General features: G+C 44.8%; 1 protein-coding gene across 3 annotated transcripts in view; it reads left to right on the top strand.

Annotated features, from left to right (window-relative positions):
* EFHC1 (EF-hand domain containing 1) overlaps positions 1-22,381 on the top strand; it is a 60,494-nt gene extending 38,113 nt beyond the window's left edge. For all 3 annotated transcript variants that reach the window (XM_045294896.1, XM_004696357.2, XM_045294897.1), the window contains 5 exons: positions 5,061-5,201; positions 14,592-14,805; positions 15,185-15,332; positions 20,323-20,530; positions 22,157-22,381. In XM_045294896.1, the coding sequence (XP_045150831.1) occupies positions 5,061-5,201; positions 14,592-14,805; positions 15,185-15,332; positions 20,323-20,530; positions 22,157-22,228 (783 nt within the window). In that variant the 3' untranslated portion in view covers positions 22,229-22,381. The remainder of the gene's footprint in view (positions 1-5,060; positions 5,202-14,591; positions 14,806-15,184; positions 15,333-20,322; positions 20,531-22,156) is intronic.
* Positions 22,382-27,098: the final 4,717 nt, after the last annotated feature.

Raw genomic sequence — 27,098 nt, 5'->3', positions numbered from 1 at the left:
GCAGCGGACCACCTACCGCGAGTGCAGCAAGACCCAGGGACGCATGATCACGGAGACAGAAGTGCTCGAGTGTGCCTGGGTTCTTTCCAGCACCCCCGCTGTCCTGTGGCTGTGGGCAGAGGGCCAGGCTGGAGTGACGCTGACAGTCACACCAGCGTGAAGGGTCTGCTAAACAGCAGGCCTCAGGGCACCTCCCACTGCCCTGGCAACAGAGGAATGGTCCCAAGCAGCTACCTGGGGATGCCCACACCAGCAGGTCCATCCCCAGCATCCCCAGAAGAAGCCCCAGGCACCACCAGTGACTCTTCCAATGAGATGCCACTGTAAGCTGATCTGTGCATCTTTCGCTGGCCACTTGGGTGGTTTCTCTCTTTTGGGCTATTGCGGTGAACACCGGTGGACAGATGTCTGTTTGGGTGCCTGCTTTGAAGCCTTTGGGGTTGTCTGTAGGAGTGGGATTCCTGCGTCCTGGGCTAATTCTGTGTCTTGTTTAGAAGAACTGCAAAACTGCATCCAACTGTGGCTACACCGGTTTACACCCCACTGCAATACATGGGGAGTCTCATCTCTTCGCAGCCTGTCAACACTGGTTGTTTTCTGGTTTGTTTTCTTCTTATAAGAGCCATCCCCGGAATATGAAGTGGTCTCTGAGTGTGGTTTTGAAATGCGTTTCTCTAATAATGACAATGAGCAACTTTTCCTGTGCACATGGGCCATCCTCTCTTCTTGGGGAAACGTATGCTCACATTCCTTTCCTATTATTAAATGGGGTGGTTTCTTTTTTTTTTTTAACAGCCTTATTGACATACAATTCACCTATTGGATATTTCAATAATTCAGTCATATTCAAAAGAATTGTATCGTCATCACCACAATCAATGTTAGGGTATTTCTTACCTCCTGTGTACACCTTGTTGTTAGCGTCCCAGTTCCCGACAACCCCCCTCTGTCATGCCCCTCAAAACTCACTGGTTGAGTCCATCCTGAGCAGTGACAGGTGGTTTCCAACTGCTGACCTTACACTGAGCAGCGCAACCACAAGCCAGCATGCCACCAGGGTCCCTTCCATCCCCCGAGGAAGCTATTGGTCCTGTTGTTGTCTCTATTGATTTACCCATTCTGGGTAAATCATAAATCATATATGCATAAAACACACAAAGATCAAAACCAACCCAAACAAAAAAGCCCAACCACAATGAAAGCATACAATATTGAAACGTACATTGGATTGAGAGAGAGACCAAATGACAAGCTGTCACATTTTAACCTAGCTACAGTAGTGGTGGTCCACCCTCCAGTGCGCTCTGTCGATAGCAAGGCCATTCCCATGATCTAGGGGTATGCACTATGTGTGTGGGTTGTCTTTTGTTGATTTGTAGTGGTCCTTTATAAATTATGGATCTTAAACTCTTATCAAATATGTTTCCCAAATATTTTCTTTCATTCTGTAGACTGTCCTCTTATTTTGTTGTAAGTCCATTTATGCATAAAAGGTTTTAATATTGGTGAAGTCCAATTTTTAAAATTTTGTCTTTTGTTGTTCATGCGTTTAGCCTATGACGCTATTGTAAAAGCAAGATCTTGAAGTTGAACGCCTATGTTTTCTTTGAAAAGTCATGTGGCTCTAGTTCTTACATTTTACTCCATTGATAGCGTGTTGGTTTATTCTCTGCACGGTGTGAGGTGTGGGTCTAACGCTGTCCTTTTGCATGTGGACATGATTTTCCCAGCACCGTTTGTCAGAGAGTCTATTTTTGCCATGGACTTGGCACCCCTGCCAAACAGTAACTGGCTGTAAATGTATGATTTTATTTCCAGACTCTCAATTCTATTCTATTGGTATTTATATTTAACTATATACCAGTATCATACTTTTTTGATTACTACTGCATCATAGTACATTTTTCAATTGGTAACTATAGCTCTCTTACTTTAATCTTCCAGATATGGGTCAAATATTTCAGTTTATAGCATGGATAGTCTGAGATAAGTACTTTAAGTAACATGCCCACCATCACATTGGTACAAAGATCATTCTATTGAATGACAAACAATCTTATAATGAATGGGTTTTACCTAATCAGTACTTGAGAAAGTAGGATGGAGAAGGATTGCAGTTTAGTGGTGCGCTTTTCTTAGTGAAAAGACTTTGCTCCATCTTTGGACCAGATGAAAGCTTTGATTTGTAGACTATCTGTGATGCCTACTGCATTACAATGATCTTTTTCCTCCAAACCTACCTTCTTGGGGTGGGGGTGGGGGTGGTTGGGGGAGAAGCCAGAAAGAAAGAGAAGAGAAAGCTTGGGTAAAGAGCAGAGAGGACAGAAGCATTTTTGGTTTCTTTGTTTGTTTTGGCCAGTCTCAGTCACTCTGTGAAATAAAGCCAAATCTAAATCCGTACAGATGGCACATTAATCATAGCTTTTGGTCAGTTCATTTCCCGTAAGTCCTCCACAGTAAATAATTCTACTACAAATATGGAAGTTTCTCTATGGAAGTCTATTCTCCACAGTGAACAATTCTACTGCAAATATGGAAGTTTCTCTGTGGAAGTCTTTGTCGGTGATAAGTAGAAGAGCTCCACCGACCATATAGCAAATGCCTTGGTCATTACCTCAGCCATTTTAACCCTGGACCAATTAGCTTGCAGCCAGGCCTGGGAAGCTATAACAGAGACTGGAAAGATCCCTGACCAATGGTAAGGGGAAGAGGAAGATATGAACTGGCTACATTCATGAAGCAAAACACAACTAGGTCAAGGTGGGCAAGCTGACCTTCTATATGAGAAATAAATAAATAAACATGCATACAATGATCAGATGTGTACCCTCTTAGCCTGGTTCCATCTGGATGCACGATGGTAGGAAAAGGTAGGAGAACTAATCTGCTCTGGGGCTGACCCTAAAAGCTCTGCTCAGGAGTTTGGATTCTGTGTCTACGAGCTGTCTAGAGAGCCTGGGTGGAAAATCTAGGGGAGAGTCACATGAGTATTTGGACGACCGTAGTCAGATGAGTAGCTCACCTAATTTAGAACAGGACTCAGATAGTAGCTTGGAGTAAGAGAAGCAAGGGGGTTTCTAGCACCCTAGACATATAGACTGGGATTTAAGGAAGGTCTTCATTGCAGGTAGAAGAAATGAAGTGTGATTCAGGAAAACACAGCTATAGGACTTATCATAGATTGAATGCTGTCTCCCCAAAGTGGTTGTTCTCCAATTTGTGATCCGATATAATTATCCTCCATGTTGTAATGTGTTGTAAATCCTAACATCCACATGTTGATTCGGGAGGATTAGTGGGTGGTGGGTCTGGAGTCACCAACTTCTGAGAAGGTATTGCTCAAGTGCTGCCCTTACTCAAGTCATGCGTTTGCTCGACCCCCACACAAGCACGGGCGAAACAGGAGGGACATCACTACCCCCAAGGGAAAGCAGCTCGGAGCAGTGTATGCCCTCTGGAACTGGGGTCTCTGTGCTGAGAACCTCTTAGTCCCAGGAGAAAACTGATAGGAGGACCCATGCAGATCTCCATGGAGTGCCAGGCCACTGATGTTGAGAAGAGATGGGGACCTTCCCTGGAGCCCACACAGAGAGGAAGTCTTCCCCTAGCGCTGGTGCCCTGAACTTGGACTTCCAGCCTCCTAGACTGTGAGAGCACCATTTCCATTTGTTAAAGTCACCCATTTGTGGGGCTTCTGTTACAGCAGCACTAGAGAACTAGGATAAGCCCCTTCAAATACAGCAATAATTTGAGAGGAAGGCCCAGAAGCTTTCCACAACTTCCCTGTCTCAAACCCCACCACCACCACCACATGCCCACCCCCAGATTCGACTGCTCCCAGGGTGTGTTGTGTGGGTGCAGACCAAGGTCAGGTTCTGCCACCCTGCCGTTCCTGCCAAGTCTACAGAACTCAAAGACATAGAATGAGGTGCTCTTAGCCTGACCGTCCCTCTGTCCATGGCAGCCTGTGTATTTATTGAGAAGTGGTTTTGCACTGAGAGTAAATTAAGCAATCTGTTGGATCCACTAGTCATCTTCCAGTAGTGCTGATCAGTTAACTCCAGCCTTGGAAGTGGGTAATGGGTCAGTGTTCAAAGAAGTGTCCTTTGTGGAGGAGGCGGGAAATGAGGAGCTGATATCAGGGGCTCAAGTAGAAAGAAAATGCTTTGAAAATAATGGCAGGAGTCAGAGAAGAAGAACCCTGCTGAGGTCTGTCCAGCCTGGACGAGGGATGGGAGAGAAACCTTTGTGTCTGAAGGACTTGCTTTCAGGCAAGCAAATCTTAGCATCTACAGTGATGTTCTCATGACACCGTAAGGAACCCATACACTCGTCTGATGCTTTTATGCTATCTTACCAAGTAATCTTTGCATCTGAAAAATGGTTTCTGAAGTGTGCTGCTTCCCCAGGGAAGGGTCTGCGTGATCCTGAGTCCTCCCCTCCCACAAAAAAGTATGACTTCCACCCCTTTTCTGTGAGACAAAAATAAATAAAAGGATTGAAAATATGGAATTAAACATGAAAAACAACAGCAGGAACCAAATCCTGATCACCCTGTCCCTCAGCTCCAGCACACACACACACCCCCCCCACACACACACACACGGAGGGAGGTAGAGGAAGAGAGAGAGAGAGAGATTAGTTGAACTAAGAACAATGTCTCCGGATCTTTCAGACTGAGGCAAAGAGGTCACAGGCAGACCCATGGGCTTCCTGCAATGACCACCTAGGCCAAGGTTGGATGCGGGTGAGACTAGGCAAGGGCATCAGCATCAGCATCAGCAGTAGTTTCTACCTTGGCTGGGTCATTCTTTTTAGTAGGATCACATCACTTGCCACATCTGTGATCAGTGAGTATAATATAAAATGCATAAATCAAAAGGGGGAAAAATAAGTAATGTGATATTTTTTCTAACTACACTAGTGTACATAAGAATTATTTAGAATATTTTCTAGATCTGAATGTTTGCCAGAGGGTTTTTTTTTTAAGAGTCGTCCAGCGAACTTGAATGGAATTTTAATGTCATCTACTTTGCTTCTTACTTCCCTCATGTCCCCAGGAGTTACCTCCCTATAACGGCTTTGGACTCATTGAGGATTCTGCTCAGAATTGCTTCGCTTTGATTCCAAAAGCTCCCCAAAAAGATGTCATTAAAATGCTGCTGAATGAAAACAAGGTGCTCCGCTACTTGGCTGCAATGGTAAGACTCGTTCCTGTGCACACAATTCTGTCTTGCCTCGGCATAAGCCATCCATTCTGTTGGTAAGCTGTAGCAGAGAACCTCTTAGAGGGATGTAGAGTTGCTCAAGGGGTCATTTGATGGAGTCACCAGCCCTTAGACAGGTTAACCCCAAACCCAGCCCACTGCAACTGAGTTGATTCTAATTCCGAGTGACCCTAAAGGACAAAGTAGAACTGCCCCACGGGGTTGACACGGCCGTCAGTCCTTGCAGATGCAGACTGCCTGTCTTTCTCCCACTGCTGGCCTTTGAGCTGAGTGCTGGGCCACTGGGCCACCCTTGGGGTACCCTGAGTCATCACCAATCTGTAGTCCTATGTCCCTCAAGAAGCTTTCTGAGATCTTTCATCTCTTTCCTAAATTGTGACAGGCTGACTTTTTTTTATAGCATTATTTGTGTACTTGTGTATTGCCTTTATAGTATATGGTTTCTTTGAGGGTAGGGATGATAGCTGCCTCGTGTTCAGCAATGCCTGTGATCTCTAGCTTGATAGACATTTATGCACAATAAATTCAATAAAGGAAATCATCGTGGTTTAGCAGATAGTCCAATTGAGAGGTCACACCACTAGCAGTTAAGGGCATGGGATTTGGAAATTCAGAGGTATAAATACAAACCCTGCCTGTTCTGCTGATTAGTTGCATGATCTTGGGCAAATTACTGATTGAAAGTTAAAGGATAATGTGTAAAAATTCCAAAAATATGAAATCAGAATAGGAAATATGGACATCAATAGCAGAGATTAAAATAAGTCATTCCCTTCTGACTTCCAGGAATGGGAATTAGGAATGGGCGGTGTGGGTCAAGTGACTTTTGGAACTAGACACATATTTTTAAAAGTTAAATAAAAACACAGATGACTAATATACTTTCTTTTCTCTGGCGATCGTAGTTGGGGTGGAGGGCACTTGGGGAGCTAAGTCTGAATAGGTCGACTAATAGATTCAAGCACAATGTGAAACAAGGCCTTCACTAGGAAGGGGTTCCAGCAAAATCAGGGGAAGCTGGTGGCGCAATGTGAGTGCTTGGCTGTGAACCTGGAGGCTGGCGCTCATACCCGCCAGCTGCTCTGAGGAAGAAAAGACCGGGCAATGCTGCCCCTGGGGAGCAGCACTCGGCAATTCTGCTCTGCACATTGAGACACCATGGCACCTAATAATAATAAAACTAAGAAAACACTGCCATCGAGTCGCTGCCAACTCATTGTGACCCTGTCGGACAGGGTAGAACTGAGTTTCTGAGACTAACTTTTCTTTACCAGTGGGGCTGCTAACTCCAAGGTCAGCAGTTCCAAACCACCAGCTGCTCCTGGGGAGGAAAATGAGACTTTCTACTCCCATGAAGAGTTACAGTCTTGGAAACCCACAGGGGCAGTTCTACCCTGTCCTACAGGGATGCCATGAGTCAGAATGGACTCAATAACAATGAATTTGACTTTTTTCCCCTAAGAATTCTTATGAATGAAAGTTTTGGAATACTAAGTCGCTTGAGTTACTATTAACATTTAAGAAGCTTGTTAAATTATGATAACTATAAACTTCTAGGGGAATTTGAATGTAAATCATTGTAATTGAATGTAAATGCATTCATTCACCCGTTCAATAAAGAGTTATTGAATATCTACAATAGCACATTGTTGAATGGGATGAATTCCCTTACAAACACACCATCCATGAGGGAAGTAACAAGCTGCACCCATTTTATGATTCAAAAACTACCAGGGAGGTTAATGGACGTGTCCCAGGTCTCTGTGCCGCTTGGGTGGAGCAAGGACTAGAATGTAGCCTTCTGACCTTTGACAAAGTCAACCCTCCAGTCTTCTATTGCTCAAAATCCCAAACCAGAATATATCAAGAATCTCTCAAGTCCATAATAAAAACAAATAAGAAAGTTGACTCGGAATTTCACAAAGGAGAATATACAAACAATGGCCAATAAACATGCACGTACGAAAGGAGCTCAATCTCTTTAGTAACCAGAGAAATGGAAATTACCACCACAATGTGTTACCTCTACCTGCCCATCAGAATGACCAGTCTGTGGATGTGAAGCACGCCTGTAGTGATGCTCACACTTTCCCTGATGCTCCCGCTTCAGAAACAGCTTCAGCAATCAGAAACATTGGTGCACAATGCATGTGCACCAAGCACAATTGATAAATGCTGGAGATACGAATGTCCATCTGCAGGAGACTGGCTAAATTGTGGGATGGTTAGATAATCTGAATTCTATTCCGCAAGTAAAATTAATGAGCAATAGCGTCAGATAACAACAAAGATAAATCACAGATATAGAACCTTGAATGTAAGAATCTAGAAACAAAAGAATATATATTCATATATAATTCCATATATATAAAGATAAAATCTATACAACCAAGTACAGTGTTTAGGGGTGAGTGCTTATGTGTGAAAATTAAAGAAAACCATGAAGTTTAGGACAATGGTCTCTTTCATGGTGGAGGGCCAGAATGTCCATTGGGAAGGGCTCTCTTGGGTCCTGAGAAGTTGTGTTCCTTGAATGGACACCCAGTGACCCTACTGGGTAGGGTAGACCTGCCCCTGGGAGTTCCCAAGACTGGAATGTTCACAGAGTAGAGAGCCCCATCTTCCTCCTGCCAAACAGCTGGTGCTTACAAACTGCTCACCATGTGGATCCCTCCTGCCCCGGCTCAATACATAACCACTACCCCCCAGGGCTCCATCTGGATCTCTGGGAGGTGTCAAATGGGTGTTTACATTATGATAACTCTATGAGTTGCTTTTATCATTTTCTCTCTGAGAATAATCAAATATAAAAATAACTTGCTGCCATTGAGTCAGTGACAACTCATAGCAACCCTATAGGCCAGGGCAGAGCTGCCCCTGTGAGTTGCCAGACGGGAACTCTTTACGGCAGTAGAGGGCCCTGTCTTTCTCCCAAGGAAGGACCAGCTGGTGGTTTTGAACTGCTGACCTTGTGGTTAGCAGCCCAACTTGTAACTACTGTGCCACCAGGGCTCCTCTGTGTCTCATCGTTTGCAGTGAAAAAAGTTTTAGTGGAAAGGCAACAGAGGTACCAGTAACTATCTTCCTGCAACCAGGGAAACAATGATCTTTTGGTTCCAATGATTGTGCAGTGCTTTTCCCTGACCTTTTTTGATGAAATCAATAAGCCAGACTACTGCCAGCGAGTCCGTTATGACTAGGGGTCACAGTAGAATTGCCCCTTGGGATTTCCATGGCTGTGATAGCTTCCAGGAGCAGAAAGCCTCAGCTTCCTCCCGAGGAGTCACCGGTGGGGTCAAACTGCTAACTACCAGGTCAATTCATAACCCACTATGCCACCAGGATCCGCTATTTGATGAAGGAGAGCAGAGCTGTCAAACTGGCGGCCCCTGGGCCACCTGAGGCCCCCAAGGTAATTTTTTGTGGCCCGCGATGCTCTGAAATAAAATGAAAATAGAAAAAAATTGTTATGAAGAAAATAGCGCTTAGGGGAGATGGAGGCAATACCATACACACAATTCCCTCGTCAACCCTTTAACTACTGAAGATGAATATACACGTGGCCCCGTGCCTTTCCTGGGGGCCTGTGGACGTGTATAAACGCACTCAGTTCCGGCGACATTTGGAAGTGATATGTCTGCCGTGCTCAGTGTCATGGCATGTAAACAGTCCCCAATAGCGAAAAGGTTAAAAAGAGCACTCTGGGTTGTACTGTTACGGATCATACCTAGCGGCAACGCTAGTTAACATTTTTTTAGAGGGAAGCCTTTGCGATTGTGCATCACGTTTGTCAGCTGTCCAACATTTTGTAGTTTTTATCAGTTACTTTGTTATCAGTTACTTTCCAGTCACAACATAAGCGGTAAGTGAAAACTAGTAGGTGGAAAGCACTGGTTTCGGGTAAAAAAGAATAATTTTAGTTTTATAAATACATTAAATAAAATAAATGTTTAAATAAAAGCAATTATACAGTGTTTTAATTATCCTGTCCATATTCCCGAATCCTCCCTTCAAAATATAAATTTGACAAAATGTGTAAATGTGATGTGGCCCGTGTGAACCTTGCTTGTTGCACCAAACGGCCGGCGTGTTCACTGAGTCTGACAGCCCTGAAGTAGGGCATTGACTCACTGGGTCTATCAGGAAAGCTCTGGAGGAAGAAAAAGGAGTCCCTGATGGTGGCGACAGGAGCTGAAGAATGTGCCGTAGACTTCAGAAGAGAGGGGCTGGTCCAAAAGGAAAGGAGTGTTCTAGAAACACGGCCAGAGACAAGTACAGTGACGCGACGTTCTGTTCCACTCACACAGAGGCAGTGGACGTGCTCTGACAAGTGAAGCACACACACTCCGCATCCACTGTCTTTTTACCCCACACTCACACTTACAAGAGCCACACATCTGCTCTCCCACTGCGTTGCATATTAATGACTTACGGACTTACGTACGTGCGGCAGCGACAGAACCCGAGGTGCAAGTCAAGAGTAATGCCGGCGGTGACAGTCAAGACTATGTGTCCATTTGCCTGGGCCATGATTCTCGGTTGCTTGATACTTCTGCATGATATAATTTAGCAGTTATATAGTGAACCTCCATTTTTCTATCATGCCAATTTTCTATCAATGACCTGCTCTTTGGAATCTAGTAATGTGAATAAATGGGGCGTGTGTGTTAAACCCAGTCTAGTGATTGATGCCTAAGCAAAAATAGGCTGGCTGGCTAGCTGTCTGAGGCTGAGAGTGAAGTGCTAGCTGAGAAACTTCAGGGGAACTTTAAGGAAGTACACAAGACAGATGATCCCTACAAAGCAATAGGCACAGCTTCCAACAGGTGTGCCAGACAGTAAAGTCCATGATATTTGTTAAGAAAATATCAGTTTCTGTTTATTTGTGCATATATTTATTTTATAGACCTTGATATTTTGCATGTATGTGCATACCATACATTTATATAAAGGAACATGTGTTTAATTATTAACTCGCTCATTCAACAAATATTTATTGACGACTGCTAGTCTCAAGATGAAATTAACTGCTCTCACAAAAGATTTATCACCTCAGATACCCTGTATGGGGTTGCTATGAGTTGTGACTTCTTTATGGCAAATGCCTCTTTTCAACAACACTAATGGTGACTGTCCACATGGACATCTCCATATGGAATACACAGAAGTCAAATTGACTACGTGTCAGAAGAGATGATGGAGAAGCACAATATCAGCAGCTACAAGCAGGCCAGAGGCGGACTGTGGAACAAACCATCAATTGTTCATATGTAAGTTCAGATGGAAGCTGAAGAAAATTAAAACACGTACACACAGCCAAAATACCACTTTGAGTACATCCCACCTGGATCTCAAGTCTGTCTCAAGAACTTTTTTGGTGCACAGAACACTCATGACAGTAAACCTGATGAACTGTGGGATGCTATTAAGAACATCATACATGAAGAAAGAAAAAGGTCATTTAAAAAAAGACAGGAAAGAAAGAAAAGATCAACGTGGATGTCAGAAGAGACTGATACTTGCTCTTCAGTAGTGAGTAGTGTAGTTATGACAGATGGAAGCAATGATGACTCAAAGAGCGAACAGAAAATTTCAAAGCAGCTTCAGAAGCCAAAGCCAAATATTATTATGAAATGTGCAAAAACCTAGAATTAGAAAACCAAAAAGGAAGATTATACTCAGGATATCTTCAACTGAAAGAACTCAAGAAAAAATTCAAGCCTCCAGTTGCAATAATGGAAAATTCATGGGTAAAATATTGACTGTTTCAGGAAGCATCAAAAGAACATGGAAAAAATACACAGTCACTGTACCCAAAAGAACTAATCAACATCCCATCATTTCAAGAGGTAGCATGGGAACAGGAACCAATGGTGTTGAAGGAAGACGTTCCCGCTGCACTGAAAACATTAACCAAAAACTAGGCCCCAGGAATTGATGGAAAACCAACTGAAGTGTTTTAGCAAGCTGACGAAAGACTGGACACACTCATCCAGGCAGGAGATTTGGAGGACCACGACTTGGCCAACTGATTGGAAGAGATCCATAGTTGTACACATTCCAAAGAAAGGTGACCCAACAGAATATTCAAATTATAAGACATCATTAATATCACATGCAAGTAAAATTTTGCCAAAGATCATTCAATAACAGTGGCAGCAATATATTGACACCTGCCCAAGGTTCCGGCTGAATTCAGAAGACGAAGCAGAACAATAATTGCTGATGTCAGATAGATTTTAGCTGAAAGCAGAGGATATCAGAAAGACATTTACTTGTGTTATATTGACTATGCAAAGACAGTTGACGGTGTGGATCATAACTAATTGTGGATAGCCTTGAGAAGAATGGGAATTCCAGAACTCTACATTGTACTCTGCAGAACCGTTCATGGATCAAGAGGCAGCTGTGCGAACAGAACAAGGGAATAATGCATGGTGTAAAACCAAGACAGGCATGTGTCAGGGTTGTATTCTCTCACCATACTTATTCAATCTATACACTGAGCAAAACATCAGAGAAACTGGATTATGTGAAGAAGAATGGGGTATCAGGATTGGAGGAAAGCTTATTAACTACTTGCAACATGCAGATGACACAACTTTGCTTGCTGTAAGTGAGGAGGACTTGAAATACTTACATGGTGCTTAACGTAAGGGTGTCCAAGGGGCTGATGAAGATCAAGGATTGCAGCCTTCAGTATGGAGTACAACTCAATGTGAAAAAACCCGAAATCCTCACAATGGAACCATTAGGTAACATCATGATAAATGATAACATCATGATAAAAGCTTGAAGTTGTCAATGGTTTCATCCTGCTTCGATCCAGTCAATGCTTATAAAAGCTGTAGTCAAGCAGTCAAAGGACATAATGCACTGGGTAAGTATGTTGCACAAGACCTCTGTCAAGTGTTGAAAAGCAAGGATGTTTGTTACTTTGAGGATTCAGATGTGCCTGACCCAAGCCCCAAGGTATTTCAATTGCTTCATGCATGTGAAAGTTGGATATTGAATAAGGAAGCCTGAAGGAGAATCAATGCATTTGAATTAGAGTGCCGGAGGAGAACATTAAAAGTACCATGGACTGCCAAAAGATCAAACAAGTTTGTCTTGGAAGAAGTACAGCCAGAACCCGTCTTAGAAGCAAGGATGGTGAGACTGTCTCACATACCGTGGACATGTTGTCAGGAGAGATCAGTCCTTGGAGATCAGATAACGTGCTTGGTAAAGTAGAGGGTCAACAAAAAAGAGGAAGATGCTTGACCAGACGGAATGACACCATGGCTGCAAACATAACAACCATTGAGCAGATGGCACAGGACCAGCCAGTGTTTCATTCTATCGTCCACAGGGTCACTGGGAATTGGCGCCGACTCGATGGCACTTAACAATAACATGTTGGAACTGACACTATCACAGTAAGCTTTGGGGATTGTACGGGCAATGTGGCTCAAAGCACTGAGAGTATCATAATGAGTAAGACAGACACAACTTGGCCCTCGTAATGCTTCATTCTAGCTGAGGACATTCTGATCACTAACTAAGCAGACATACCGTATATACTCAAGTATAAGCCGACCCGAATATCAGCCGAGGCACCTAATTTTACCACAAAAACTACATTAAAAATGTGCTGAAAGACTCGGCTTATACACGTGTATATGCATGTACGGTAATAGGACAGAGAAAGACACATGTTATCAAACAGAAAATGGGATACAGGGAGTGGTAGGAAAGGGGAATTTTTGAAACTCTTCAGTCAATCTAATCTTGGTTTAAAAAAATCCATGTCAAAAATAGTTTAAAATGAGTCCTTCCCACAGAATTGAACTGTTTCCACTCCCTGGTAACTCTTCTCATGCTGCTCACAACTTTGTATTTTATTCTGGGTGTGATGGGAATTCTTGGGGAGTCTGAGAGGAGAGCAGTGATTTGAATTATTTATATTAGTTAAATAAAGATGGGTGTTTATTTGTACTAACTAAACATAAATAGTTGATGTTTAACCTTTTTTTAATATAAGGGTGTCCAATCGAAAATGTTTAGAGACTATTAGACCAAGGAATGGTATGAGGAAATTATTTTACGGGGATGAAACCTAATTACTTTCTTCCCTATACAAGAAATTATTACTTGACTGGTTCCATGAGCCGCATAGGAAGCTATGTGCCAAAATTGCAACGTGAAAGGATTTTAGTCAGGAAAAAGCATGTCTGTATAGAGCCTTGTTCATGCTGGAATTTCTTAAACAGCTTGTGTAATCACAAGCCATGATTTGATTTTATAAAAATCTTGTCTAACAGATAGTTTCTCAGAATCACTTTCAACCTCATGATATCAAGTCTTACACTCACTCCAGTCTTCTCAACTTTTCTTTTTTAAATGTTAAGTGGACATGGACTTTCTGCAGAATACAACTTTGCAGAATTATCTTAGCATACGCCAAGTTAAACATGTCAGCGAACTCAAAGTGGCAGCTTGTGGGCAGAATGTAGCACACACACACACACACACACACACACACACACACACACACACGTGTGTTTTGTTTGGCCTACCTGGGACTTGGGAAAAGTTTGAGCCAACATTTTAAAGCCAGAGGTTTTACATAGTAACTCAGATTTCTGTCTTCATTTGAAACAGTAGGAGATTGTGGTAGTTACACAATTTTCATGTCAACTTGAAGAAATAAAAGTGTAGGGGTGGAGTCTAGCCTGTCAATCAGGTCACAGCCTGTTGGTACCTCCTAGTGGGCGTGACCTTCTCATAAGAAGAGTCCTGGGAACTTCCCCTCTCTCTCTGCCTCCACCTTCCTGTTGACAAGCTACACTGTGATGCAGCCACCACCACTGGATCCACACAATTCTGCACCCACTGGCCTGTGATCTTTCTCTGTGATTTGTTTCTCTAGTCAGCCCAGCCTAGAAAGATTGGACCTCTATCCCCACAGGGCAGCAGTACACTAGAGTGAACCTGGAACTGCCCCCTTAGAGGAAGCATGTCCTTTCCCGGCTACTAGAATCCCCACCCCCTACACCTTGACCCTGGTGGGTGTAGGGGTTATGAGTTGGCCTGCAATCTGCATGGTCGGCAATTGGAAACCACCAGCAGCTCCACAGGAGCAAGACTGGGCTTTGTACTCCTGTAAACAGTGACAGTCTCAGAAACCCACAGGGGGCTCTCTGGGAGTCCGCTTTGCCTTAATGGCAGTGAGTTTGGTTTTGTGGAGTATACCTATTGAGCCCCATTTGAAACGGCTTCATTTGAATTATACACTTGTCTTCCGAAGGCATTTGAGTAGGGGCATTGCGATTAACCACGAACATTCATATTCTGAATATCCTCTTTTCTTCACCTTACTAGGAATCGCCTATCCCAGAAGACAAAGGCCGTCGATTCATCTTCTCTTACTTTCTAGCCACCGATATGATCAGTATCTTTGAGCCTCCCGTTCGAAATTCTGGTATCATTGGGGGCAAATACCTTGGCAGGACTAGGATTTTTAAGCCAAACTCCTTACTGGATAACCCTGTCTACTACGGACCTGGTGACTTCTTCATTGGTGCTGTCATTGATGGTAGGTCTTCAGACAGTACAGGCTTTCCTATTAGGTGGGCAGAGGGCTTCTTCTTAGGTGGAATTTAGTTTGTTAACTCTGGTAAGACTCTATTGGGCTGTATTCCAACCGAGATGAAGCTAATATTCGTGTGTGTGCAATACAGTGTCTTAAACGGCTTCCTTACCAATGAAACCCTAAACATGGCTGCATGTGTTTGCGTGCATCCATGCACCCCACATGTAGACCTTGAGTTTCCTAAACACTGCTCAACCTACTGCCTATTAGGAGCCACTAGAAATTCATTAACACGGGGGGTAGGGAAGTCACAATTGCATGCCCTTTGTTATGGGAGGGTCAATATTATTTTACTCCTGATTGGTTGGTACCCTCTCCTCAGTGTTTGGCCATCGGTTCGTCATCCTTGATGTAGATGAGTATGTTTTGAAATACATGGAGAGCAATGCTGCCCAATATTCACCGGAAGCACTCGCATCAGTTCAGAACCACGTTCGACAGCAAGAGGCCCCTGCACCAGAATTAGCAAAGTATGTTTGATCACAAAAGTCCATTTGGGATGGGCATTTAGCAGTTCTTGACCAAATCAATGGGTAACCAATTTTAGATTGTCAAATTCTCCATCATTAAGTGGAAACCATTAGACCTATACATATGGTTCCCTGGGTCCAATTTAGTAAATAGTAACTTAGCATTTTTTTCAACTTTATTACTTTTGGGAAGAACTACAAAGTGTTTACATGTGTAAGATGTTATCACTGGGCTCTTGGGCTCTTGGCAGTAAAACAAAACAGACAAGAAGCGATTGCCTTCCTGAGTTGAGTTTGTAAGCAACAGACAGTAAAATCACACTAGTCAATATGTAGCATGGTTGTTTCCCAGGGTGGCTTTCAAAATAACCGTGAACTTGGTGGCTCAAAACAATAGGAGTTTATTGTCTAACACTTCAGGAGGAGCAGATGTTCTAAATGAAGCGGTTGGTTGGAATGGCTTCTTCTGGAAGCCCTAAGGGAGAACTCATTCCACGCCACTCTCCCGGCATCGGTGGCATTGCTTGGGCACCTTAACACAAATGATGTTATTTTCCTAAACAAAAATGTTTGCTGAGATGAGTGGCTTTGTTTCACATTTCAACCAGAAGAGAGATGGATTTTTATGACCGCTTCTGTATTCAGCCTTCTGTGCGATCACTCGTCATGTAATGTGTACATGTGAGCAAACCAAGATACAGGACGAATCATAGCTTGAGATTATTATAAGAATAGTTTTGATTTCAAGGCCCCCCCAAGCATCTCTTGCTTTGTCCAGCAACCACGAGATTACTCTTGGGGAACCTTGAACTATGGTAGGACAGGAAGGCAACACATAGAGGTGCAGGTGCTGACAGGTGGCTAGCTGTGGTTGTTTGTGGGGGGTCTCTCTCTCCTGAGCATTCCATGATTCTTGGGGTACTGGCACATCTACCAATGTACTTGTTGGCCATCTGGATGTCGTCTTTGGTGAAGTGCCTGTTGATGTCCTTTGCCTATGTTTTCAGTGGATTACATCATATTACATCATAGGGGATGTTCGCATCATTACCTAATAGTGCTCTTGTCTAATTCCCATTCTCAAAGGGAACGCGCTCAGCCTCGCTCCATTGAGAATAATGTTGGCTGCTGGTTTGGGCTCTGTGTCCTTCATTATGGAGAGGTGGTTCTGGTCTATTTTGCGGAAGGTTTTTTTGTTGTTGGTGGTTTTGTTTTTAATCAGCAGAAGGAGTTGGCTTTGATCAAGTACCTTTTCTGTACCATTCAATAGGATCTTGTTGCTTTATCCTTCGTTTTGTTTATATGGTAGATGATGCTGATGGATTCCTTGCTTCTTGATGGGAACAAACTCTCACCCTGGGACGTGCCGCTCTTCTCTAGGTCTGACCCTGGGTTGGATCTGGCAAAAACCAAAGTCAGGGGTGTAACTCTCACTAACTTCTGCCTCCTCCAGGACCCCCTGTTGCCGTCTGTTAACACACTGCATTCCGTGTCTCACTCCAGGGCAGTGGATGCCCTGGGCACTTTCTCTGTTGTATGAAGGGGAAATGGGTATCTAGCTTCTTCAGAGGGGGCGGGGATCCTCATCAAATTCTGAGAATCTTGGGCTGAGCACATCAGGATTTTATATGCTCGACGCTGCTTACCCCGGGAGCATACCGAAGATAGTGGTCTGAGTGCTTTCTGCACTTGAATAACTCCCCGACCACCATTTACAATTGAGCATGCCTGATTGGCCATAGACCCATCAGATCAAAACATTTTGCTCCTATAACGCTAATGCCTGAGATCATGTAGATATTGGGGATTGGGGGAACATGTGTTGTTGTTTTGTGTCATTTCAAAAGCAACACTTACCTAGTAGTGGGGAAAATATGGAGTAAAAACTTAGGAGATCCAAGTAGAAATAGAGACATTTAAAAAATCCCACAACCCAAAGATGACTTCTAATATGTTTAAAAATATGCATCAAAATGGGGCCTACCACCCTACTATCAGTTGGTCATCCATTTCTCCTACTGTGGTGGCTTGCAGGTGGCCACCGCACTGGGAGCCATGCCACCCACTGGTGTTTCAGATACCAGCAGGGTCAGACCTGGTGGACAGGGGTCAGCAGAACTTCCAGACTTGCATAAACTAGGAAGAAAGCCTCTGGTGATGTACTTCTGGAAGTTAGCCAATGAAAAGCTTCGGGCTCCCACTGAACTACCAGCCAGTATTGTGCTGGGAGGGCAGCTTCCTAGGTTGGAAGGTCATAAAGACGGCTCAGGCCCAGGTGTGAGTCAGAGCCCACCGATGGCAAGTGGCTACAACATACAAATGGGAAATTCTGCAATATTGTTTGTTTTACTTTCTAAGACTTCATATTAGACCATGAAGATTTATGATCTCATGAAATGTGTTATGAATGTTAATGATTTATATTTTGGGGAACAAGTAGACATTTCAAAAAAAATTGTGGGAAAATGCCATTATCATTTAATTCTATTTTCCACTAAGTTTTTGAAGCCCCCCTCATTTATATGAAGGCACCAAGGGAAAGTTGTGTTCCCACTCAATCTTCTATTTCACCCAGTTCTTACCCTTGGCTTTCCTACGTGACTACCTCTTTGTTTTCTTCAATATCTTTAATTCAGACCCAATTTAAATATGTGTTCTTATTCCCCTTAGAATTTTTGCACAAAAATTAATGTCCTGTGCCTGGCTTTTCTCAACCACGGTGTATCTTTTCCCTCTTTCTGCAGCCTTGTCAATAACTGGCGGAAGTATTATATAATATAATTGTAGTGCATATCATTTAGCCAATCTCATTTTGTATCTCACAGATACACCTCTGTGCATGGGTTCCCTTATCAGAAATGGTTTGCCAGTCTTTTGCTTCGTGTTCCCAAATTGTTCCAAAATGGTCAATGTCACGTTACCCCTTTCCCAGGATGGGCTGCCCGTAAGTAAAAGGGGGAATTGTTTGTAAAAGGGCAATTCCTAATGGCAAGTTCCTGAGTCTTGTATACAAGAAAAGTTCAGAATGGAAGTGCAGCGGTGGCCCGTGAAGGAGAGGGGGCGGGGGGAGGGGGGTCCAGAGCACTTGAAGGAGCAGGCTGGGACTGGAGTGAGATGTGAGGTAAGCCAGGAAGGTGTCTGCGTCTTTTCTCCTCCACAGAAAAGGGGCTGTACTTATTGAGCCTGTGTGAGGATTTGCGAAGGAGAAACATGGCGGTCTTTCCCAACCCCAAAATGCTTTCCTTGTAATGGGACCTTTCCCCTTTCCTTCAGCACCGTAGGATTCAATCTTACATAAAAGGAGGTTGTGTGTGGACGGGAATGCTCTCCTTCTTCCTAACCTCAGGTGGCTGACCTCTCTTCACTGCAGTCACTGCAGCACACAGAGCAGTCTCAGAACTTCCATAGCAATGTTTGGTTCACCTATGGTTGCCTGGGTGAAGGAGGTGGCAGACTATTTGCTTAGGGGGCATTGAGTTTACGTTCGTGGCCGTGGAATACTTTGGAAAAAGCTATCAGCAATGGTTGTATACCATGAAGGGCATAATCAATGGCACTGAATGACACATGTAGAAATTGTTGGACTAGCGAATTTTTTGTTGTGTATATTTTTGCTACAATTTAAAAAAATCACATGAACAACAGCGCATACAAGGAAGAAGAAAATGTTCTAAAATTGATTGTGGTCATGATTGTACAATTCCTCTTGATGTGACTAAACTTGAATTGCAAGATATGTGGATAAAGTGCCAACAACTGTTTTAAAAAAATGAAAAGAAAGAAATAACTTTCAGCCAAATAATAGGCATGCCTATAGAACAATCAAGCACAAGCATTCCAAACTGTAGTTTATCTTCTCATCATCTTATCAGTGTCTTTCAGAGAGTGAAATTTGTTAATTTGAATTAAATATATTCATAGTAAAAAAAAGGAAGAAAGATAAACGTTTCACAAAATTCAGTGAATTGGAGGGGGGTGTTAGAACTATAAGAGACTCCTGGCTGCATGGCTATACAGAGAGAGAGAAAGGCCTTTAAGAGTTTATGATCCTTTCATGTGTGGGTGTTTGTGTAGATATATGATAGATTTCTCCCTGCCATCGAGTTGATTCTGACTCACAGAGACCTTATAGGGCAGAGGAGAGCCACGCCTGTGGGTTTCCAAGACTGTAGCTCTTCACCAGAGCAGAAAACCCCATCTTTCTCCAGGAGAGCCGTTGGGGGTTTCCAACCACGTACCTTCTGGTTAGCAGTCCAACGCTTAACCCACAATGCCACCAGGGCTCCTAAAGTATAGCCATACCCAAACCAAACCAAACTTACTGCCATCGAGTCCATGCCAACCCAAAGTGACTCTCTAAGACAGGGTGAAACTGTCCCTGTGGGTTTCTGAGGCTGTACTGTTGATGGGAAAAGAAAGCCCTTTTTTTTTTCTCCATCAGAGTGGCTAGTGGTTTCGAACTGTGGACCCTTTGGATCATAGCCCAATGCATAAACACTAGCCACCAGGGCGCCTCCTAGTATAGCTATAGAGGTCTGGATATATAAAAACATTGCTGGCTGCATGGTTTGACACACACGCAGACCCCTCAGACATTTATTTTTAGATTATGTAACACCAGTCTGCCACAACATTAAGAGACAATCATGTGAGTCTAGCTAAGACCAAAACTGGGAGGCGTGCAGGTGTGAGATCTGGCCTGGTGCAGTACAGTGATTTCACAGTGGCAGGAAGGGAAGCCGGGCTGCAGTTCAAAACTGCCCCCAGTCCAGCCTTCCCAACGTGGCCGTCCGCCACCAGCCCACACAGGCAAGGGCCTGATTACCCATGACACGCTCAGCAACCAAGCTGTTTGTCAGGAGAAAAGCTTCCCCGGCTCCCCAACCCCACCAAGTGCGAACCTTGGTCCCTGAGATAAGAGGGGTCCAGAATAAATGCCATGTCCGGTCCCTCCCTCCCTCCCTCCCTTCCTTTCTTCCTTCCTCCACAGCAAGCAAACAGAGGATCCAGGCACGCAAGAGCTAGAAACGTTAATCGAGGAGATCCAGAAACAACTGAAAGACTATGCGTGCAAAGACAACATCCGCGAGGCATTTCAAGACCATGACAAGGAAGCTTCAGGATATGTGGACAGAGAGACGTTCTTTAAGATCTGTGAATCTTTCAGTGTCCCACTTGATGACTCCTTGGTTAAAGAGGTCAGTAGATGGAGATGGCTCGCAGCTGCGGCTCAGCACCATTCACTCTCCCAAAGGCTGTCGGAGGCGTGTTTTGTTCTAACTGGGGAAGATGCAGGATGCTTCAACCAGATGTCCTATCCTGGTCACGGCATTCCCCTCGAATCTAGGGGGAAGACACCACACATGCCGAATGGGGCTGGGTAGGCAAAGGTGTCAGGGGGGGGTGGGGGCAGCAGGAGGGGTCCTAGAGGGGAGCCACAGAGGGGCTGAGCAGGACAGGTGGTTGAGGGTCTTTGATGCTCCTCTTCTCAGCCAACGCCTAAGAAAGCACATCGTTGGGCCCCTTTATTGGGCTCAACACGGCGTGTCAGGCAGCTGTACATGGAGGAAGGGTGGGGAAGCTGTGGGCTCAGAATTGTCGTGGGGGACGTGAAAAGGAGTGGGTGCCCTTCTTCATAGTGACAGAGTCCTGGCGGGGGAGGGGCTTACTTGTGGAGCTGCTCACTGCCAGGTCAGGAATGGGGACCTCCCCCCCAACCTCCCTGTAGGAGAAAGAGAAGATTTCCTGCTGCTGCAAAGATGTGTGGTGCCAGAAACCTAGACAGAGCCACTGTGGGTGGCCGGAACCAATTCAATGGCAGTGGCTTTGCCTTTCTGGTTTACTGCTCCCATTGGGACATCCTCACAGGTTAAAAAGATCATGCTACCGTTCTCTAAGGAGACCTTTAAAAAGGGAATGGGGTATTCAGAAGTGAGGGCTCCTTTAGGGAGGGTGCTTTTTCAGTGATTTTCCATGCTCAGCAAGGAACATGAGCATGGGGCTGCGGTGAGACGGCGAGAAAGACCAGAGGGTACTTGTCTCCGTGGCCTGACACCATGCTGGTCCCAGACCGCAAACTGACAGTGCGCCTAGTTTCCGATGCTCAAGTTATTCATGTTATCTGACATGGGAGGGCGGGGTGGCAGCTGCTGGGCAATGGCTCAGGCCGCTGTGTGGCTCTCCTGAAAACCACTCACAGTTGTCCCAGGAGATAGTTTGGCAAATCTCAATGCTTCTAGTAGTTTGTGATAACAAAAAACAAACAAACAAACAAACCAAAACTCACTGCCATTAAGTAAATTCTGATTTACAGCAACCCTATACGACAGGGTAGAACTTCCCCTGCGGATTTCCGAGACTTTTAACTCTTTACAGGAGTAGACAGACTCATCTCTCCCCTATCTGGTGGGTTTGCACTGCTGACCTTGAAGTTAGAAGCTCAATGTGTTAACCACTATGCCAGCAGAGCTCCTGTCCTGTGATAATAGGAACCTACTATTTCAAGAGTTTCAGCCCCCTCCCCCAGACTAGATGTGGACAAAATTTTATATTCGCGTCTATAAACAACTAGAAGTGCTTTGGACACTCTAGTTCCCTGCATACACATAGATGTTAGTCCTGAAGTTCCGGGAAGGCCCTTGGCTCCTTCTGCATGCCCGTCTCATTAAGTGTAAAATGGAGACAGCCTCTGAGCTACTACACCGGCAGGATCAGTTCAGACTCCACTGCGGTTATGAAGACTCGGAGCTGGTCCCAAACCTGGCATCGTTAGGCGCGCATGCCCTGCGTTCTGGCTCACCTGTTCCCTTTGCTTTCCTCCGTAGTTAATCAGGATCTGCTCTCACGACGAAGGCAGGATCAACTACTATAACTTTGTCCGTGCTTTCTCAAACTGACCGGGGGATGGCCGGAGGCAACGGCGCAAACTGGACCTCCACTTTGAACTCAACCTTGTACTCTTCGTAGAGGCACCGGCAGCACCTGACGTTACATGTCCCCATTTGGTTCTTGTATTTCACTGAAAGCTAAATTAAATGGATCTTACGGGATCTAAGCTTGGTTGATTCTTGAGGGGGGGTGGCGGGTGAGGCAGATCAGCAAGCATGATTAAACGTGTGATCAGTACTGTTAGAGGCGTCGAAGCTCAGCACGCAGCCCTGGCTGTTGGTGGCGGCTGGCCCATTGCTGCCACCCAGCCCCGTTCTGCAGGGAGCTGTATCGTGTGGCTGTCTAGCTGAGACCTGTATTTTAAAAGACAAAACAGAATTTACCAGAGAATGTTACACACAGTAGGTGCGCATCATTTCACAAAGCTTTCGTTTCCATCATTTGAGCACTTACTGGGCCATGATGTAAAATGATATTTCTTGATGGGGGCTGGATATGTTTTAAAAAGGAAAGTGCTTTTAGAGAGGCTTGGCCTTAGGATGGGAGGCAGACTTGTAGCAGTTCCTGGTTATCTACTGGGCCTTCTTAAAAGCAGGCAGGGCCACTACTTCTACTTTCAACCAGGCACCATTTTCCTCTCGGTCAGCATGCTCCCTGTCTAACTCCTGCCTGCAGGAGTGTATGGCCACGGAGCCAGGGCTGCTGGGCCACTCAGAACCCCTGAAGGCTCCCTTGGCTTTTGCTTTCCCACTGAGCTGGACAGCTATCATCAGCTTATTAAGGGCTGGAGATGTCATGCCGACTTCCCCCTTCTGCCCAAAGTTGATATCTCAGGAGGAACCCTGGTTTTGTTATTTGTTTTTTGAATCACTTACAATTATTTTTATAAGTCTCATTTTCAAGTATTTAAGAAGTCCTTTTCACACAATCAAACGTTTTTAAATTAATTACAGTCTAAAATACAAACACGAAGCCCTAGACTTCCTGTACCAGGAGCCCAGGTGGCCCAGCAGCTTACACAAGGCTACTCACTGTGAGGCTGGTGGATGGTTCCCACTCAGTGGCTCCAGGAAGCAGAACTGGCCCTCTGCTTCCATCCAGATGACAACCAAGACAAAGCTGTGGGGCACCTCTCCTCTGACACGTGGCACCGCTCTGAGTCAGGACACCGTAGGTCCCCAAACACCCCAGGCTTGGAAGTCATTGTGTGTGTGTGTGTGTGTGTAAAGAGAGAGAGAGAGTTCTTCTTTCCTTCTGGCTTCTGCTCCTTTGCTCCCAATTTGCTCCTCGCCCCTGTAAGATCTGGCAAGGATTAGAGAGTGGAAACCTGAGGGGAAGGACAGTCTCATTTCTGCATATGGAAAAGCCTAATCGAGAATCAAGGCCCTCTGAGAGATGCCCAATCGCGGCTCCATTTTTACCCTAGGAAACCATTTTCATGAGGTCTTGTGAGACATTCCCACAGGAAAACTCCAACTGAACCTGTCTAAGATGCCGATGGCCCAGTTCTCATGGGGATTGCCTAGATTCTGAGTTCTAGTTCTCACAGTACTCCACCAGGGCTCCTTGTCATCCTCTTGGAGAGGGGCCTTTGGGATAGCCTGACCTGCCAAGGCACTCTCTCCCACAATGAGGAGTCCTCACCAGATCGCTCTTGGCTGGACAGATACTTTCCTTGAGACTTGTTTTCAGTGAGAATTAGGCACCCTAAATCATGCGCTTTCCAAATTCCAGGAGGCTCATGTGAAACCGAGAGGGTCTCATAGGACCCCCTCAATGAGCTTTTGAAGCAGCAGCATTCTGTCTGCCCCTTTCACGAACTGGGACACCCCACTCTAGTTCCCCTCCCACCCCTGCCTCTTTTGGGAGAGTCGAGTCAGCAAAAGCCCTGGTCTCCAGTCTCAGTGAGATTTCCATGGACCTTGAACAAACTGCTACACACGGAAGTACTTGCCAACTTTTGTCCTCAACTTTGGACCTCAGAAGGAATATTAGGAAAAAAATTCATGTACCCACCCTTGGACATCTAAATGCTCAAAGTTCTGATGATATTTCTAACTTACTTTTCATCTCTTTTGTTTTCTGAGTTAAAAAAACGCCACTAGGTAAAATACAGCTTCTTTCTATTGCATCCAGTGGGGCTCATTATTAAAACGTCATCCTCACCGTAATTGTTAAGGCGCACTGGTGGCGTCGTGGTTATGTGTTGGACTGTTAAGCCAGCGGGTCAGCAGTTTGAAGCCACCCTCTGCTCTGTGGGAGAAAGATGAGGCTTTCTACTCCTGTAACAATTAGCCTCGGAAATGCATGGGGGCAATTCTACTCTGCCCTGTGGCGTTGTGAGCTGGAATCAGCTCTCTGGCAGTGCGTTTGGTTTGGAGTTCTTGCTGTCATTGTTAGGAGAGCTTCACAGAGAAGTGCTTTGAACAAAGTTGACATCATTCAGGTTATGCTCCTTAAGCGGGCTGCCTCACGCTTCACTTTGCAGCCCATTTCCAAGTTGACCCAAGAGTGAGAAGGTATTAAAAGCTTGCACGTGGCCATCTAATGCACAGTCAGTCTCCATTCATCAGGAGCAAGAAGGAAAGGAAGGAGAGCCAGGAACACGAAGACATGGAATGCGTGGCTAACTGGCTCCACGACATGAGTGGATGTATTCAGCTACCCCACTGAACATCTTGATCAAGCATTCTCCAGAAGACTCTTCATCGCATGGGAGAAAACACAGAACAGTTTCAACTCCTCATGGCCTCTAGACTTTCTAGGGCCATGGGGACTGGGTGAGTTCCTGAAATTATTAAGTTTTCCTCTTTAGAACTTAAATCACAAATATCCCCTGCAATCTCTTTAAAACTGAAAGGTTGAGCTTCCGATTAAAAAAGGAAAAACCTGCCTTGAGCGTTATGCTCTTTTAAGAACTCTACGGCATCATAGGGCCAACAGCAATTTCAAAGATGCCCTAAGTGCCTTAAGGGGGCAATACGCTTATGTTAACGAAGGAGGCGCTACTGAGAACAGCCTCATGAGAATGGTTGCACGCCATGAAAAATCCCATCAATGTCACTGGGTTGGCCATGTAGCCACGGCTGAGTTGACGATGTATGCTGACATTCTAAGACCGCATACTAATAATTTTCAGCTTATCGAGAGGGACAAAAAAGTGAGAAGCTGTGATGTGTTAGCAGCATGATGAGGCGTCATTTCTATTTCACAGACTACCAGTATCAGTTCTATTTCACAGACTACCAGTGCCAGCAGTTCACTCCCATGGCGCCCCCACTCACTGCTAGTTAATACAAGGGCACCAAATGAGAAACCAAACTCAGTCCCATTGAGTTGGTTTGAACTGTGACACCCCCCACCCCCCCAGACAAAGCTCCACCTTTCTCCTCATGAGTGGCTGGTGTTTGTTTTTGAACTGCTGACCTAGCTGTTAGCAGTGCGATAGGCAAGCCATTACGCCACCGGAGCTCCTTAACAAATGACAGAAACCACCAAAATCAGAATGGCAGTACAGCCACCCAATGTTACTAATTACCTTACGGGGCCTATTTGAAGAAGGCAGCATCAGGGTTGGAGGAAGGCGGTGGGATTTCAAATCCAGGAAGGCCTGCATCAGGTCATATGATCTCATCCCGCGTATTCCATCTGTAAGCTGAGTCAATAAACTGGGAAGATGGACCAACTGAAGAAGAGCGCTACACCAGGATTGGAGCAAGACTTCTTAACTACCCAAGAGATGCAGAGGTCACACCGTGTTTGCTGAAAGCACAAGGGGGACTGTGCGCACTTGCTGATGAAGATCAAGGATTGCTACCTTCCGTGTGGACGGCAACTCAAGGAGAGGAAGCCCCAAATCCTCAGAGTAGATACCATCATGCATGACACATGGAGAAAAGATCGAGGGTCTCAAAGATTTCATCTTGCTTTGCTTTAGGTCCATGCTCATGGAAAGGAGTCAAGAAGTCAGAGGACACCGTGCAATGGACAAGTCTGTCACGAGCTGCGCCAGAGCAATGGGGTTTCAATGGCCTCCTATGCATATGAAAAGATATTAAATCAGGAGCACTGCAGAAAAATTGGTGCATTCGATTTATAGTGCTGGTGAAGATTACTCAAAGTACCACGCACTACCAAGGTTTTCCTATGGTTCTTTCCTGCACCTGACGGCCAGGTGATAATCCAGAGACAGTACCTGGATTACTGGCTTCTTGGGGGTATGGCAAGGGAGGGGAGGGAGAAATGGGGAACTAAGAAGAAGAAAATTTTCTGGAATTAATTTTGGTGATGACGGTACAACATTAAAAAATATGCTTGAACTATTGAATTGTGTATGTGAATTATATGCCAATAAAATTCTTTTTTTAAAAAATCTGTCTTGGAGAAAGTAGAGCCAGAATGCTCTTTCGAAGTGAGAATGGAGAGATTGTTGTGTCATGTGCTTTGGACATGTCACCAGGAGACCAGTCCCTGGAAAAGGGCATCATGCTTAGGAAAGGTATCATGTTCAGTGAAAAAGAGGAAGACCCGGGACAAGATCGATCGATCCAGTGGCTGCAGCAATGGGCTCAAAGCCAACCACTGTGCGGAGGCCAGCTGTAGGACAGGCTGTGTTGGGTTCCACCACCGGTAGGGTTTTATGAGTCGGTAGCACCTAGCACTAATTATGCCAGTCACCCCAGCATTGATTGGGAGCTGTGGACTCAGGGGACAGAAGGAAGCTTAGCACTAGCCCACAGCAAATAAGACTGTGGGAAGCAGTATTCTATAGAAGCTCACAATGAATGATACCAAAGACAAGGAGACTGGTCATTCTATGCCTTTTATTGTTATTTCAGAAAATATTTATTGATCATGTGTTCCAAATGTACATTAAAA

Source organism: Echinops telfairi, unplaced genomic scaffold (assembly GCF_000313985.2).
Source record: "Echinops telfairi isolate 266 unplaced genomic scaffold, ASM31398v2 ScPeMD7_3533;HRSCAF=4204_1, whole genome shotgun sequence".
Lineage (NCBI taxonomy): Eukaryota > Metazoa > Chordata > Mammalia > Afrosoricida > Tenrecidae > Echinops > Echinops telfairi.
This window is presented reverse-complemented; position numbering and strand designations above follow the sequence as displayed.